The 14,976-nt window shown below is 55.1% G+C and overlaps 5 protein-coding genes across 5 annotated transcripts; 3 read left to right on the top strand and 2 right to left on the bottom strand.

Annotated features, from left to right (window-relative positions):
• Positions 1-140: 140 nt before the first annotated feature.
• Positions 141-1,430, bottom strand: HMPREF1541_01305 (uncharacterized protein; the record flags this gene model as incomplete). The annotated part of the gene is made up of 1 exon (XM_008713605.1): positions 141-1,430. The coding sequence occupies one exon, from the start codon at positions 1,428-1,430 to the stop codon at positions 141-143; it is 1,290 nt and encodes a 429-aa protein (XP_008711827.1).
• Positions 1,431-4,017: 2,587 nt separating this feature from the next.
• On the top strand, positions 4,018-5,657 carry HMPREF1541_01304 (uncharacterized protein; the record flags this gene model as incomplete). The annotated part of the gene is made up of 4 exons (XM_008713604.1): positions 4,018-4,492; positions 4,545-4,590; positions 4,638-5,012; positions 5,063-5,657. 4 exons carry the CDS (start codon positions 4,018-4,020, stop codon positions 5,655-5,657), a joined length of 1,491 nt encoding a protein of 496 aa, XP_008711826.1.
• An 834-nt stretch (positions 5,658-6,491) lies between these two features.
• Positions 6,492-6,875, top strand: HMPREF1541_01303 (uncharacterized protein; the record flags this gene model as incomplete). The annotated part of the gene is made up of 1 exon (XM_008713603.1): positions 6,492-6,875. One exon carries the CDS (start codon positions 6,492-6,494, stop codon positions 6,873-6,875), a length of 384 nt encoding a protein of 127 aa, XP_008711825.1.
• A 3,548-nt stretch (positions 6,876-10,423) lies between these two features.
• HMPREF1541_01302 (uncharacterized protein) lies at positions 10,424-11,029 on the top strand (the record flags this gene model as incomplete). Its single annotated transcript, XM_008713602.1, has 1 exon — positions 10,424-11,029. The coding sequence occupies one exon, from the start codon at positions 10,424-10,426 to the stop codon at positions 11,027-11,029; it is 606 nt and encodes a 201-aa protein (XP_008711824.1).
• Positions 11,030-12,439: 1,410 nt separating this feature from the next.
• HMPREF1541_01301 (uncharacterized protein) lies at positions 12,440-14,789 on the bottom strand (the record flags this gene model as incomplete). The annotated part of the gene is made up of 2 exons (XM_008713601.1): positions 12,440-12,870; positions 12,923-14,789. 2 exons carry the CDS (start codon positions 14,787-14,789, stop codon positions 12,440-12,442), a joined length of 2,298 nt encoding a protein of 765 aa, XP_008711823.1.
• Positions 14,790-14,976: the final 187 nt, after the last annotated feature.

Genomic DNA, 14,976 nt, shown 5'->3' with positions numbered 1-14,976 from the left:
TGAAGATACACAAGATCGAAAGAAACAGCATGTTCAAGTTCTTGGTGGCCACTCCGAAAGCTCCTCCTATGTGCCCTTCCTCCCTTACGGTCGTGACATGGCCATATCGCTCAAACTCCTCCCTTTTACCTGCAAATCGCTTAAGCCAAGTCGCAGGAGCAGATGCCATCGCCAGCTGCGCAGCCGATCTTGGTGTACTTGGTGCTGGTGAGGATCTCGGCGTGGCCAGTCTGGCCAGCGTAGTTCCAGCCCTTGCTCATCTCGTTGCAAACGCTGGAGCCGAGGCCGGGGGTGTTGGGCAGCTCGCATAGCCAGCCACCGACGAAGATCTTCTCAAACTCATCCATGGAGCCAGGGGCGAGGACCTGGGCCATGGAACCAGAGTTGAGCTTGTGCTTCAGCTGGCCGCCGGATGAGTTGGCAGCATCCTGGGCGTTGTTCTGGAGCTTCGTGTCGAGCTCGAGAGCGGGCAGACCCATCTTGGAGCGCCACTCGGCGACGATACCCATGTAGCCGCCCTGGGCAGGAGCGGATGGTGCGGGAGCGGCAGAGGTCTGGAAGCCGGTAGGCTGGTCTTGCCAGACCTTCGCAGGGGTGGCAGTCTCAACGGACGGGGTGGTTGGGGCCGGAGGAGGAGCAGGAGGGCCGGTGGGCTTGGAGCCACCAGCGGGAACAGTGACGGTCTGGGTTTGAGTGACAGTCTGGGTGACAACACCGCACTGGCCACCCGCAGGAGGACCACCGGCGGGAGGAGCGCCCTCACCGCCAGAGACGGGAGTGGACGCAGGGGGGGCAGCACCACCAGTGGGAGTAAGGTAGATGGTCTTGGTGAGAGTCTTGGTGGACTGGATGGTGGTGGTCTGGATGCCGCCATCGGGCTTAGTGATGGTGGAGACAACCTCCTCAACAGTGGTGCTCTCGGTCTCGGTGACCGGGATGGAGAAATCACCCCAGGTGGAAGTGATAGTGCTGGCAGCAGGGGTCGTGGTCGAGGTCTCACCGCCCTCAACAGGCAGGGAAGACTCGTCGCCCCAGTATGCGACAGTGGTGGTGGAAGAAGCGGTGCTATCCGCTACATCGGTCTCGCCGCCCTCCACGGGCTTGGTCCATGTAGGCTTGTCAGAAGTGGTGCTGGTGATAGCGACAGGAGTAGTGGTCGAGGTCTTGCCACCCTCGACAGGCAGCGAAGACTCATCGCCCCAGTATGCGACAGTAGAGGAGCTCGCAGCGGTGGTGTCAGCGACATCGGTCTCTCCGCCATCCACAGGCTTGGTCCACGCAGGCTTGTCAGAGGTGGTAGTGGTCTTTTCGACCGGCGCTGTGGTGGACTCGAGGACGGGGGCCTTGGTCTCGTCGCCCCAGGTGCCGTTGTAGTTGGCCGAGGCCACAGCCAGAGAGGCGGCTACTAGAGTGAGAGTCTTGAGCTGCATTTTGAAGGTGTTTCACTGCTTCGCGAGGAACCTGTCCTATGTACTTCTGATGTTTCTTGAGATGTGTTTGTTTGTTGGTGACGGATCTACCGCGAGGCGCCGGTATTCACGAACGGGTGGGCTGGTGATAACGAATGACTGAAAGGGTACAAATGAGTGGCTATGCTGGTCTTAGACCGCAAGAGAGAAAGAGAGCGACAGAGTAGGAGCACTGGAAAAGGGAGAGAGTCGCAACCGACAGCGAGGTAGAGCGAGCATTTTGTATAGGTAGGCAAATCAGGAGGGGGACCCACCCAATCGAAGGCTGGTGAAATTTGAGGAGCAAACACCCACGAAATGGCAAGCCATCCAGACGCTTGACCCATGGTGGGCAAGTAGAGAGCCGCGGCGGTGACGACGAGGCTGATTGGTAGGGGAGGGCCAAAGAGGCCACCAGAAGGGGGGCGTTGTCCGGGGGTCGTCGCACGATCGACTTTCGCTTGACCCCTGACCAAGAGCGCCAATGCTGTTCTTGGCGTAGTGGGAGACCCAATGTGTGCTTGAAACACCAATCCCCAGCCCGTAAATGAGCATCAATCAAACCTGCCGAGAGCACCCATGGCCATTACTGTTAGACCGATCTTAGGCCATTGTTAGACCTCGTCCGTCTGGGGTTCAGACTTTCAAAGACCTGGAACAACGTAAATAGGACCACGTCACGGCGGCCTGAAGACCACGACAGCAACAGGCAGTTCCCCTGGCTGATGTCACGTTGGCCTTATGCAGGTACCCGTGGCTGCACACAATGCAGTTCGATTGCAGAATCATGTTTCCGTGAGCGCGTCGGGGCATCGGGAATTGGGCGCTTCTGCTTTCGAGTCTTGGGCTGTCCGTCGCGCTGTTGGCTCCTCCGATAGCTCGCCTTGTCGGGGACCAACAAATCTGGCGAGCCCATGGTAGATTGAATTTGTTTAGCGCTATCATCTCGGCAAGTCAGTGAGGTCTGTTCAGCCTCAAATTGCAATCCGCGCCTTTCCGCCCCGAGAGGGTTCTTGTCGCCAGCAGGTTGTCTTAAACAGGTCTCTCAATGACAACTCCACGGTTCCACTCGGACCATCGTAAGCATCACCGCGTGTAGATCTTCGACGCTAGGTCAATATTTGTACACGCGGCAATGAGAAGCATATTGAGATGAGAGTTGGGCCATCGGCGATAGTCCACCCGGCGTGCTTTCCCACGGCTCCTAATTTGACGGTGCTTGGAATATCTCAACCTCTTGAGGACCAAGCAGTACGGAGGACTCAACCAGCTGCGCGTTTGAAGGCCCTGGTCAGTCCCGAATTTTCTGAATAAAGGGTAACGTGCTCTCCGACTTTGTGTTGCACCGAAAACAACAACATGCAAGGTCCAGGATTCGCTATTGCGCCTGCAATTTTCGAAGCGCAGGAGGGACTCCGCTCAGGTCGCCCAAAGGCTGACCGCCCCCAGACCCAGCACGTCAGAATACATAGCCCGTTGGCTCGGAAGTCAGTAGGGAGGTGAACTCCTTAGCTGAGTGGACACTGGACAGCACAGACTGTTCGCCTCTTCCGAGGCAAGGATGCACGGCGTATACTCGTTAGCAGTCTAGTCCTCGACTTGTTGTGATGAGCTCGCATCGCTAGACGTTGTGAACACGAGCCGATAGGGTTCAAAAGGTCAAGCTCAGCAAGCGACGAGAAAAGGACAGGCGCTCAGTCTAAGGGATGGCTATTTACACGCGTAACCACATTCCTCCTTAGTAACGTACCCCAGGAGAGGCACTACAGGCGCTTCTATAGGCGAGGTTGCCCCTAACAAGCCCTAACCCTTTGCTCGCACCCATCTCAAGAGTCCAGCCCCCTACGGAGTGCGAAGGTACTCTGTCCAAACTACTACATGGCGTCACTTTAAATCACGGCTATACTAGCAGCTTATCTTGCTGATTTCCCCCGAATGATCTCCTGTCGGGATAGTGACGATCTTTAGAGCCGTTGACTATGTACTCGCTTTTGCATCTCCTCTGAGCGCGGCGAAACATCCGCCTGGCCCCTTACCAACAGCCCCATTTGAGTGCCAAGACATCTCCTGCTCTCCTGCGCCCTTCACGCAAAGTTCGTTTTTTCCACATCCCTCGCATGAGGAAGGATATATATTGGAACTGCCCTTTCGGCATGCGATGTTGAACAAGGAGCTGACCGGCCTCGTGCTGACATCCTTTCCGCTATTGCCAAGCTGCGAATCCCTGAGCGCCATGGAAGATTCTCCAACGGATACGGTCGACATTCCACGGCGGTGCGCCCATCCGTTGGCTTGGCTTAGTCCAGTCGGTGCTTTCACCGACAGTCTGGCCACAGCTTCGCCGTCTTGGCCAGAAAATGTCTAAAATCACCCCATACTTTGGTATACCTCGTCGGCGTAAACGCCGCAGCGGAAACCTCGCTCTCCCCATGATCGGGGAAAACGTGGGCAGTATGGGGTGTCTCATGGGGAAACTGACCACTCTCCATGTGGACTGCGGATTATAAAGGTAGGAGAATGCCTCGTCTATCTTGCTGTCCAGGAACCTGCATCTCCCCGGTCTAACACCATGGCGCCCACTTCCGTTCGCAGCCTTGATATGAACAAAGGCGGAGAAGCCATCAACATCGAGCAACAGGATGTCACTACCATCCCGGTTGACTATCGCCCCGAGATCCTGCGCCAGTACTCTCCGGAGGAACTCCGGGATATCGAGAAGAAGCTCGTTCGCAAGCTCGACTTCCGCTGTCTTCCCATCCTCATTTTCCTCTTCCTCCTCAACATATTGGACAGAAATGCGATCGCGAACGCCCGATTGGGCAGCCTTGAGGAGGATCTAGGCCTGACTGACACCCAGTATCAGACCGCTATCATGGTCTTGTGGGCTGGCTACATCACCATGATGATTCCTAGCAACATGCTCCTCTCAATCTTCAAGCCTCGGATCTACCTCCCGACTGTTGTTATTATTTGGGGGATTGTCAGCGGCGCAAGTGGTTTCGTTCAGAACTTCGCCGGCATTGTCACGATCCGCTTCCTTGTTGGTATGGTAGCCCTCGGACGGTTTTGCCGCACACCAACTAACACCCCGCCTAGGAGTAACCGAAGCTCCGTACTTTCCCGGTTGCATCTTCTTCCTTAGGTATGTCACCCTGTTACATTGTACAGGTATTCATGCTAAGATAACAGTTGCTGGTACAAACGCTCTGAGCTCCCATTCCGCATTGCCATCTTCTATTCCGGCTACACCTTGAGCAGTGCCGTAGGAGGTTTGATAGCTGCTGGCATCATCGGCAACATGGATGGCGTGGGAGGGTACGCTTCATGGAGATGGCTCTTCATCATTGAAGGTATAGCTACCGTTGTCGCCGCAGTACCGGCCTATTGGCTCCTACCGAACTACCCCACAACCACAATGTGGCTCTCCGAGACCGAACGCGCGCTCGCTGCCCACCGCCTTGCCCTTGAAGCCGATAACGAAGAAGACGAGGTCAACGGCAATGTCTGGAAGGGCTTCAGGCAGTGCTTTGCAGACCCTAAAGTTTGGCTCCTCGTCCTTATACAGTAAGTTGCGCAGACCCCGGTTCGAGGTACAGACACTGACCTAAGTCAAGATCGTGCTGCACCGTGGGCATGTCTTTCACTTACTTCTTCCCATCCATCGTGCAAACACTCGGCTACGCACGCGTGCCGACTCTCCTGTTGACCGCACCGCCCTACATTGCGGCCTTCCTCTTTTCGCTTTTCAACAGTTGGCACAGCGCGAAAACCAACGAGCGGGGCTGGCATATTATCGCTGCCATGTTGCTAGGCGCTGTCGGCCAGATCGTGGGCATGACTGTGACCAATGTTGGAGGGCGGTACTTTGCGTTCTGCCTTGCCTCGATCGGAGCGTTCTCCGCCTTCCAGATCATCCTCAGTTGGGTCAACAGCACCATTGCGCGCCCGAAAAGCAAAAGGGGAGTGTCAATTGCATTGGCCACAGCTGTAGCGAACTGCACGAACATCAGCACCGCTTACGTCTACCCCAAGAGCGATGCGCCCATGTACCGCATCGGTGGAAGCGTGTTGTGCGCATGTCTGGCCGCGGGAGTCATTGCTAGTCTAGGCTTAAAGTTTTGGCTGTGGAAGCTAAATAAGGCCACGGACGAAAAGGAGAGGAACCAGGGCGTCCTGGGACAAGTAATCAGTTTCCGTTACGTCCTGTAAGAGACCATGGAGGTATATGCTGTGGAAGCATCAGCTTTTCGCTCAAAGCTATATACGAGTGAACTGCCGATATGTATAGAGCTGAATCAAGCATCGGCAATGGTCCGTTAATCGCACCTCGTTACAGACGTTGGGAAGCACACAAATGCTTCGGACGTTCGTGGCAAGACGCTAGCGTGATGAGGCAATGAGGCAACGAGGCAACGAGGCGTCAGGAGCCAGGAGTGAGGTCTGAGTGACGCAGAAGTGAGAGGAGTTACTACTGAAGAAGTTAAAAATCAGTGCTCCGACGCCTGCCGATGGTTGAGGGAGGGCTCCTGGCGAAATCGAAAATCTTCTATCCTGACACATACCTCAACAGCTGCACCACAGTCTCGGTGTGGTCGCAACGCCTCAAGCGTGCCCACCTCCTCATGGAGACTGCGAGTTTCGACCAAGCTACTGCCTAAGACTCTTAATGGGAAGTTAGATGCCGATTTGACCATTCGCACCTCAACGCTCCTATCAGCTACCAAGAGCCGTATCATCCACTACGCCGATAGCCTCCATGTCGAGCCTCCGTTCCTAACTCAAACGATGTGGTCTCGACTCATAGACAACTGATTTAGCGTGCCCTTTACGCGAGACCACAGCACGCACCTCAACCCTCCAATGACTCAGTGCTTCTTCCGATCGATTTGGACCTCATTGGAGACTTTTGAGAGCTTCAAGCTTCTACGTGCTCATCCTTTCCTTCCCAAAGCACGTCAACTGCTTCTGGACCCTTCCTTCATAACGGTATCAACCTTCCCGAAGATGCTCGCAGAGCTTGAAAAAGACGATCAAACTTCCAAGATGTCTCATCGGCCGGCAATCTGGACCATATTTCTCAAAGGGGCCAGAGATTCCATGTCAACCGATCTGTGTTCTGGCGGCTGGGATGACAAGTCTGCTGACGAGCTCCACCGTTTCCTGACCGGTCATCAACCACAGATTAGCTCGGCCCAACAGTCCAAGGATGTGCGGAAAGAAGCCCTTCAGACCGGCCCCAAGGATTCGGCGTCGAAAAGTGGGAAGGTCAAGCAGTTGCGTCTCTATCGACAAGCTCAGCACTACGACGGCTACGATGCTTTTTTCATGGCCGACCATTCCGGCTTCCTGGACGACCAAATCATCCTTGAACTCGGTTTTGCCACCAACGAAACTCTGATGACGCTAGTTGGGGGCTTTCTGGCATGACCACGTCGGACCTCAAAAGGGGTCGATGAGATTGACGGGCGGCCTCTCCGGAACCATGGCAGAGGCTCTGGAGTCCTGATGAGACGTGAGCTCGAGGACCCCCCACGTCATTATTGTCGACCCCTGGTGGCTATGTCACTGTTGAGGACTCGTCAGCCTGCCCTTGATCATCTATCCCGAGTATGCTTGCCAAGCAAGTTGAAGCCGAAGACATTTCAGATATCTCTCGCGGCCCTGTCATCTACATATTGGCATCGAGAGAGCCACAAGATGATGTGCCTGTCGAGCTTCAGCATAACGGCTATGCTGGAGAAACCGGCGATCAGCACATACGCTTCTTACAGGGCCACGCCCCGCTTCTCGGATGGGCCCAAGAGACTGATCACGAGGAAGACCGTGTAGCTGATCCAAAAGATTCTGCAACAAAGGATCGCCTATGCCAGCGGCTTCGACCTTATAGACAAGCACCGAAGTATATGGATTACAACTTCCTCTGTATGGCTGACCATTCCATGCTTGACGAGCAACAAATCGTCCTCGAGCTTGTACTCGCCACCAATGAGACACTTATGGTGTTGATGGGAGGTTTTCTTGCGGGCCCGGCCAGCCTTAGTAGAACAACACCAACTCCGCCAACTCTACCAGCTCTACCAGCTCCACACTTCCACCAGCCGAAGAGCTCGACAAGCTGGACAATGTTAGCGGCGGTACCTGAAAGCCAGATTGGATGAAGGTGATCGCAGCCACCGATCATTTTGTCAATGCTTTCCAAAAAGAGGTGCCACATCTTCTTGCTCCGTCGTTTGTGAGAGTTCTCAATACCCGCGTACCACTATTTGAGCGCCTGCGGCTATGCCGCTGGAGCTCGCGTGACCTTAGGGCGTTTGAGCGTGCTCTTAAAGATTACGAGAAAGGAGGCGTCTCACCTGCCGAGTTCTATGCTCGGATGGATGCTGAGCTTGGGGGGTGGCGCTCGTATACTGCGCTCTGTCGTGGGGCGCGTAGGGAGCACGGTATCGTCACCCACGCCACCACCATCCTGCCAAGCATGAGAATGCCACGATTCTCCAATTCTACCGCGAAACGTACGAAGCAGAGCCATGTCCTCCTGATACGGGTCACGCTTTTTACTGGCAGCTCGTCAAACACTGACAGCAGTCGCGCAAAGCCACTCATATCGCCGCGAGATGCCGTGATCTCGGTTTACTTGATGACACAGACGACCCGAAAAAATTTGAAGGTGCGAAAAACTACGAGCAGCAACGGTCATGCCACGAGGTAACCTTTCCATCTTTTTCTGGTAATTCCAATCAAGTTCACTACGAGTCAAGCTTGAAGGCAATCGATGCTGTTCTTCGGCAGACCTTTCTGCGCCGCCGAGCTCGACTGCATGGTGTTCTTGCACTCTCCACAGCACTGGCCCCAAGGCCGTGCATCGTGGTTGATGAAGTAGGTGTCAGATTCATCGTGCTTGTTTGCCATGAGGATAACCTGAGCTCTTAGCTGGGACTGACATGCTTTGGGACGTTGTCGCCTGACTGGACACCGGCAGGCCGTCGTCGTCACCGGGTGTCGTAGAGTTTCTGAGAAAGACCTTCCAAATTTAGCCGATTGGATTTGGTGAGATTATCGGACAGCCAACTTCAGAGGCGGGTGAGATGCATCTTCTGCTTGATGCACAATGTCCTCAAGCAGGAATCCTGAAATCCCAAATGGACCGGCTTTGACAGGCTTGGGACACTTTGACGAGGAAGGAGAATCGAAGCTTGGGACGGATGAACACACGCTGTGCGGAATCATCCTGCGCGCTGCATCTGCGGCTTACGCATGGACCGAGATCGTGTCAACATCGATCCGCCGCGCCGAGAGATTGATCCGCCCGTGTAGAAAACTTGGGAAACGCTCAGTTCCTATCTGCATCGAGGCCAAAGCTGTACAAATTCTCATGCTCTTGCCAAGTGACCCAATCCACAAGTGCCAACCGCTTCGCTATGCTGCTGGTGTGCCAAATGCTGCCTGATGGAATTCGAGAACATTGCAAAGACCCCTTCGAATGATCTTCCATCCATCCAGCTTAGCTAACTTCGACCACTAGGGTTCGCTGGGCGCAGATGCGAACTCGCAGCACAAGGCGGCATTGAATTCCTCCTCACAACTTGTTCTTGCTACCTCCCCTATAGTAGAGTGTTGATGAGCAACACCAGCGTTTCCATACCATGCCATCTCTGCCTCGGTGTCGACGAATGGCATTTTCGCGCATGTCTTCGGCGGTTTGTCGTAGCGGTAGCTGCATTTCCGTTGCTGCGACCCATCTCGGACTGTGTGTGACTAGTTTCGGGGTTTTGAGATGGCTGCGTGGCGAGCGTCGCTGTTGTGGGATTTGCTCCGGCGTCAAGATCTTCCTCTTGTGTAGAATCATTGCGAGAGGTATGGGTCTCGTTGTGTTTCGGTTCAAGGGTCGCCGGTGCTGTCCGCGAGAGATGATCGCTGTTGCGCTCGGGAGTCGACATGGCGGAAACCGAGCATCAGTCGGAAGTGGGAGCGGTTGGGCTTGAGCACAACTGTCAAGCGGCCTTCCGCTTGCCTCTAGTGGTAAGTGTCGATAAGACGATCGGATTATCGTCTGAGACGGCCAACAGTGAAATGGCCTGGCAGGTCACAGATCGCTGCCCAGGCAACAGGGCTACCACCAGCCCCCTCCTGCCTAGCATCCCATATATACCACACATTTGAATTTTCCGACTGACAACCCACCAAGACTCAAACTTCCAGTTCTGCTCAGCAGGATACTAAATGGCTCCACCCTAAGTAGTTGTTGCCTTGCATGCCAGCCTCCATTGACGGTGGCAATTAACGCTTGTCAGCCAACATTAGACTATCGTTGGGTTGGAGTTGTTTAGGACAGTCTGACTCGCAATTGTGACTCGAAAGCAGTTGTGAACTGGTGAGTTGTCTTGCTTTTTTCCTTTTGTTTATTTGTCCACTGAGACTGTAGGAGCTTTCTGCCCTTTTTTGCCTTGTGGTTGTTAGCGACCAGGTCTTGGCAACCAAGGTATATTCCCAATAAGGCTAGCTCGGTGCCTGAAGAGGTCAAGCTCGAAATGCAACCTAGAGCACTGTTGCAGTAGCAGAGCAAAACAGTCTTGTTCCCACGAGACAGTAGCCTTTGTATTTGGCTATGTACGTTAGCATATGATTGCTGTCTTGAACATGGACTGTGGCAGGTTGTTCAGCTCACTGTTCAAGAAAGAAAGTGTAAACCCAGGCATGCTAGAATCGCCCTGCTGTGTCACACTGGGCCAGACAACTTGCTTCCAGGCAGGTCGTAGATGTATACCACCATAGCCTTATATGACTTTCACCCACGAAGTCATATCAGGTTTCTCATGGTTGCTACATATTCTGAGACTTTTTTACCCCCACTCAGCAACTGTAATCCAGGTGCAGCATTGTTGAAATCGATTGCGCTGTTGGAGAACGACCGTAAGTCAGAGTCGACATCTGCTAACAAGTCAATAAGACCTGCAGTAGTGTACGTATCAGTCACTATGCGCATTCCCCGCCGCCTCCGCTGTCAACACCTCCTCACTCTTCCCTTCGAGATCCGCGAGCGCATCTGGACCTTCCTCCTCGCCTCCCCCGCCAAAGTCAGATGCAGACGCCAGACACACAACTCAGATGAACCGGCGGCCACCCTCGAGGAACGGGGTTCTGCCCTCTTGACAAAGAACTACAAAATCGATCTACCCTACGCAGGATCCGTGCAAGCCTGCAAGCAACTCAAGCATGAACTCACCCTTCTGATTCGCATGGCGGGCCGCTTCCTGCGCATCGACGACCTCTGGCTGCACACCAGCCTGCCCGAATTCTTCGAGAGCGACAACCACCGCCACCGCAAGCCGCACCCCATCGTCTCCAGTCAGCATGTCAAGACTCTCCTCGTTCGTACCAGCGAGCCAAATACCTGCGCCGCGAACGACCTACGCGACAAGGCGGTCATGCTCGGCTACATGGCGCGCATCCGGCGCGATAGATTGGAGAACGAGCTGAATCTGAAGCTGGAGGGGCATCGTGCTTGGGTCGAGGACGAGAGACTCGTGGGGCCGGGTAGGGTGCTGCTGTTCGTTGTGCATGAGGTTATCCTTGAGGGGTGAAGGTGGCGAGGCAGTGTGTACCAACGGCGTAAGGCAAAATGGAGAGGTCTCCAGCCTCTTGGCGTACTCAGGAATGATCTGGTGAAGACTGTGTTTTGGTTAGTGTCGAAGATATGTTGGAGACCGAACGTGTCCGAGAGTACGGCGTTGTCGGTGCGAATACTTCGGGAATGGAGAGCTACGAACGGCACGAACGAAAAGCCTGCGGTAGTAGGTGGCCTTAGACCGGCTCTAGTATTGTTCAGGCCTGCCGGTCAAGAGCTCCAACGTGTAGCCTAATAATGCAGATGGAAGAAAAGCTGAAAGAGCATCCTACATCTATCCCACCGTAGCCAGTTGGCTGCTACCTCCTATCCCAAAACGACGAATGTGGTGCATGCTGCGGACCGCGGTACAGCAGCGCTTCCGCAGATTGCGCCCCCCGCTCCTCCAGCAGCCATGAGCTACCATGACATGAGCCTAACGAAGCCCGGCGCTTTCGGTCGCCGTCATCTGTTGAGCCAAGGAGCGCGCCAACCAGCAGAGCTCTCTCGGGCGATGCCTGCTTGCTGACCCCTGAAGCCTTGACGTTTGCGAAGCGAAGACTTGGGGAGAAATCTTCCTTTCCAGATTTTGAGGTACCTCGTGCGTCAGTGTCGTTCGCTGAGTTGCTCTCGCCTGAGTAGTGGCTCGTACAGAGGCTGTGTGTCGCTTGACACTGCACAGAAGGGAAGTCGGAGAGTCGGAGCTTAGAGATTGGCTTACCGTATTCGTATGTGCTTGTGAGGTCGGTGGAGAAACCGGATCTCGCAAGAGTGATCAGAGTCAGGGGTGCAGGTACTCCGTAAGGTGGGATCTTTCAGCTCTGCGTCGGAAGATCGCTGGGTACCTCCGTACCCGGCAGGAACATTGGCTGGAAGATCCTGGACGATCACTTCATGGCAGTAAATTGCGGCTGTGGGGCCTAGGACGCGCAACCGCCGGGCCCTCATCGTGGAGAGCACAGTTCGTTCAGGCCATGGGCCGTCAAACGTCTTTGACTCTGTCCACTACACGCACGGCGCATTCGAAAAGAACAATTGAACGGTTCTTCTGAGGGGGGCGGCAAGAAGAGAAAAACATATGGCTATGTATAGATTAACGACATGCGACTGTCGCAACAGACAAGAAATGATTATGGGCCTATGACATGGACAGAGCTGGCTTTAACATGGTGAACCCACACCCCCTCTCGCTTTAGTATAGGTGAAGTTTTTTGTGCACTAGACACACATCGTCCTGTGCTCCGTCACACGCACTCTTGGGACGCCGACCGATTGTGAGGATTAACAAACATGATGGGCACCTTTCCTTGTATTTTGCGTTCGTGACGGGCATATCTCCGCACGCTTTATCGACACCACCACCACCACCTACTAAGCCCTTCAAGACTTAGAAGCTGCGGTGGGCGTGAGCATGACGGCTCATGTCACGACGGACGACATCGGCGTTCACCATGTCCTCGAGGCCGCGCTTGAGGCCGGAGGTGCCCTCTGGCTTCTTGTTGCCCGGGATGGCGTCGTAGGTGGTCATGGCGGCGCACTCGGACTTGAACTCGGACTTGTCGGCGTACTTGCCGGCATTGATGTCCTTGGGTGCCTCGATGAACTGCAGCGCCATGCCGCCCTCAACGTGCCACACGATGTGGCAGTGCATCAGCCAGGCACCTGGATTGTCGGACTCGAAGCCGATGACCGAGTAGCCGGCTGGGCCGCCACCCTGTGCGGGACCGGGAGAGCCGTTGAGCATGATGGTGTCACGACGAATGGGGTTGACGAAGTTCAGGTTGGCGATGACCGGGTCACCGTTGCCCTGGCCAAGAACTAGAGCTATGTTAATGCCGAGGTAGTTGGGAGGGAGTGGATGTGAGCTTACGAGAAAGATCGTGGCCGTGGATATGCATGGGGTGAGAGGCGAAGAACAGGTTGCGGATGATGAAGTAGTACCACTTGCCCTTCTGGTGCAGAACGACAGAGTTGCGGACAATGCTGGAGCCGTTGGTGGCCTCAACACTGTCAACAATGGCGGGGTTCTGGGCGAGGGTCTGGAGAGTGGGCTGGGTGTAGTTGATGTCCATGAGCTGGTTGTTCAAGAACCACTGGACAACAGAGTTGTTGTTGGTACCAGGTTGAGCAATGCGACCAGCAGGGAGGGCCTTCTGGCCATCGGTGAACAGCTCAACGGAGCCAGCGGTCTTCTTGAGGTGGGGCACCAGCTTGCCAATGGGCTCGTCAACGCAGGTAGCAAAGGACGCCTTGGTGCGGTTGCCAAAGGTGGAGTTGGGCAGAGCCAGGACGGAGTCATCGTAGTGGATGATACCGTTGGCGAAGCCCAGACCATCGTTAACAGGGGTCGAAGGGCAAGAAGTCTGGGTAACAGCACGGAGGAAGTAGTTGGACGAGGGCTGGTCCATCTCGACGATGACATCGTAGCGCTGACCGCAGGCGATGTTGAGCCATTCAGTCTCATAGGGCTCAATGGGCACAAAGTCGGCAGCGATGACCTTCATCTTGTGGTTATCGAAGCGGATCGAGTACATCTCCATGGCAGCACCGTTGATGAAACGGAACAGATGCTTCTTGCCCTTCTGGACAGACCAGAGAGTGTGCTTGCCAGTGCCAGCGGAGGGAGACTTGTTGTTACCGTTGAGCAGGTAGTTGTTGGTGACGAGACCAGCCTGGCCAAAGTGGGCAATGCGGTCAGCCTGAGCGAAAGCAGTGCCAGCAGGGAAGGTGTCGGTGACCATGACGTGGCCCATATCAATGTCGTAGTCAGCGGTGGCGGGACCGTGAATGATCATGGGACCACGGATACCATCACCGTACTGAGCGAGCAAGTGAGAGTGGTACCAGGCAGTACCATAGGAGCTGGCACGGAAAGCGTAGGTGCGAGAGCCACCAGGAACAACAGCGCACTCAGACACACCGGGAACACCGTCCTGGTCGTTGGTGCCCTTGTGGTGGATACCGTGCCAGTGGATGGTGGTGGCGTTGTTCTGGAGCTTGTTGATGACCTTGATCTCAACCCAGTCACCCCAGTTGCACTCAATGACGGGACCTGGGGTCTGGCCGTTGACGGCAAAGGAGATTTGTGGGCCAGCATCGAAGCTGAGGGTGGTGTTGGTGATCTCAAGAGTGTACTTGCAAGTGTTGCCAGAGTCGTAGTCCTTGTAGTAGTCGGAGTCGATGGACTTGCCGTCGCACCATTTGGATCGGCTGCCAGCCTTGTTGCACTTGTTCTGGGGCTTGCCTTTGATAGGTTCTGTGCACTCTTTCGCGAAGCCGGAGGGATTTGTTGGGTTGGTGCCGGAGCCGGAGGTGGTGGAAGAGCCACCGGTAGGGCCAGGGCCGTCATCGCCCGTAGGAGTGGGCTTCCAGTCACCCCAGGTAGGCTTCGCGTGCCCGATCGACGAGGCGATATCAGCAGCATCCTTGCTCATTCTGTCGAGCCAGCTCTGCCACAGGTCGGCATCCTCCTTAGGGTCCTGGGGCTTGTTGTTGCCCCATCCCTCACCTCCAATGCCAGGAATGATGTCGCCGATCGTATCGCCAATCTTGTCAATAAGACCTCCTGATGGGGAGCAGACGGGAGGCTTGGTTGTTGCGGGGCAGATGGTGTGAGTATTGGTGACAGTCTTGGTCACAACCACCTCCTCACCGGCCGGGGGGGCGGCGATGGAGGCAGAGGTGAACTGCAAAAGGGTGGCCGCAGCCAAAAGAGCGTGAGGTCGGTTCAAGACCATGATTAACGAAAGGACGCAAGCTAACCTGCCTGCAAAGGGAGAATAAGGTACAAAAAGGAAGGACAACAGTGAGGAGGAGGAGAGCGTCGTGGTGGGTGGCAGATGGTTTTGAAGGAAGGCGCGAGATATCACAGCTCCGCCACTAGAAGCAAGCTAGTGGAGAGATGCGCGGGCGACTCCAACATCA

This window comes from Cyphellophora europaea (genome assembly GCF_000365145.1).
Source record: "Cyphellophora europaea CBS 101466 unplaced genomic scaffold supercont1.1, whole genome shotgun sequence".
NCBI lineage: Eukaryota > Fungi > Ascomycota > Eurotiomycetes > Chaetothyriales > Cyphellophoraceae > Cyphellophora > Cyphellophora europaea.
Note: the sequence above shows the minus strand (reverse complement) of the source record. Positions and strands in the feature narration are given on the sequence as shown.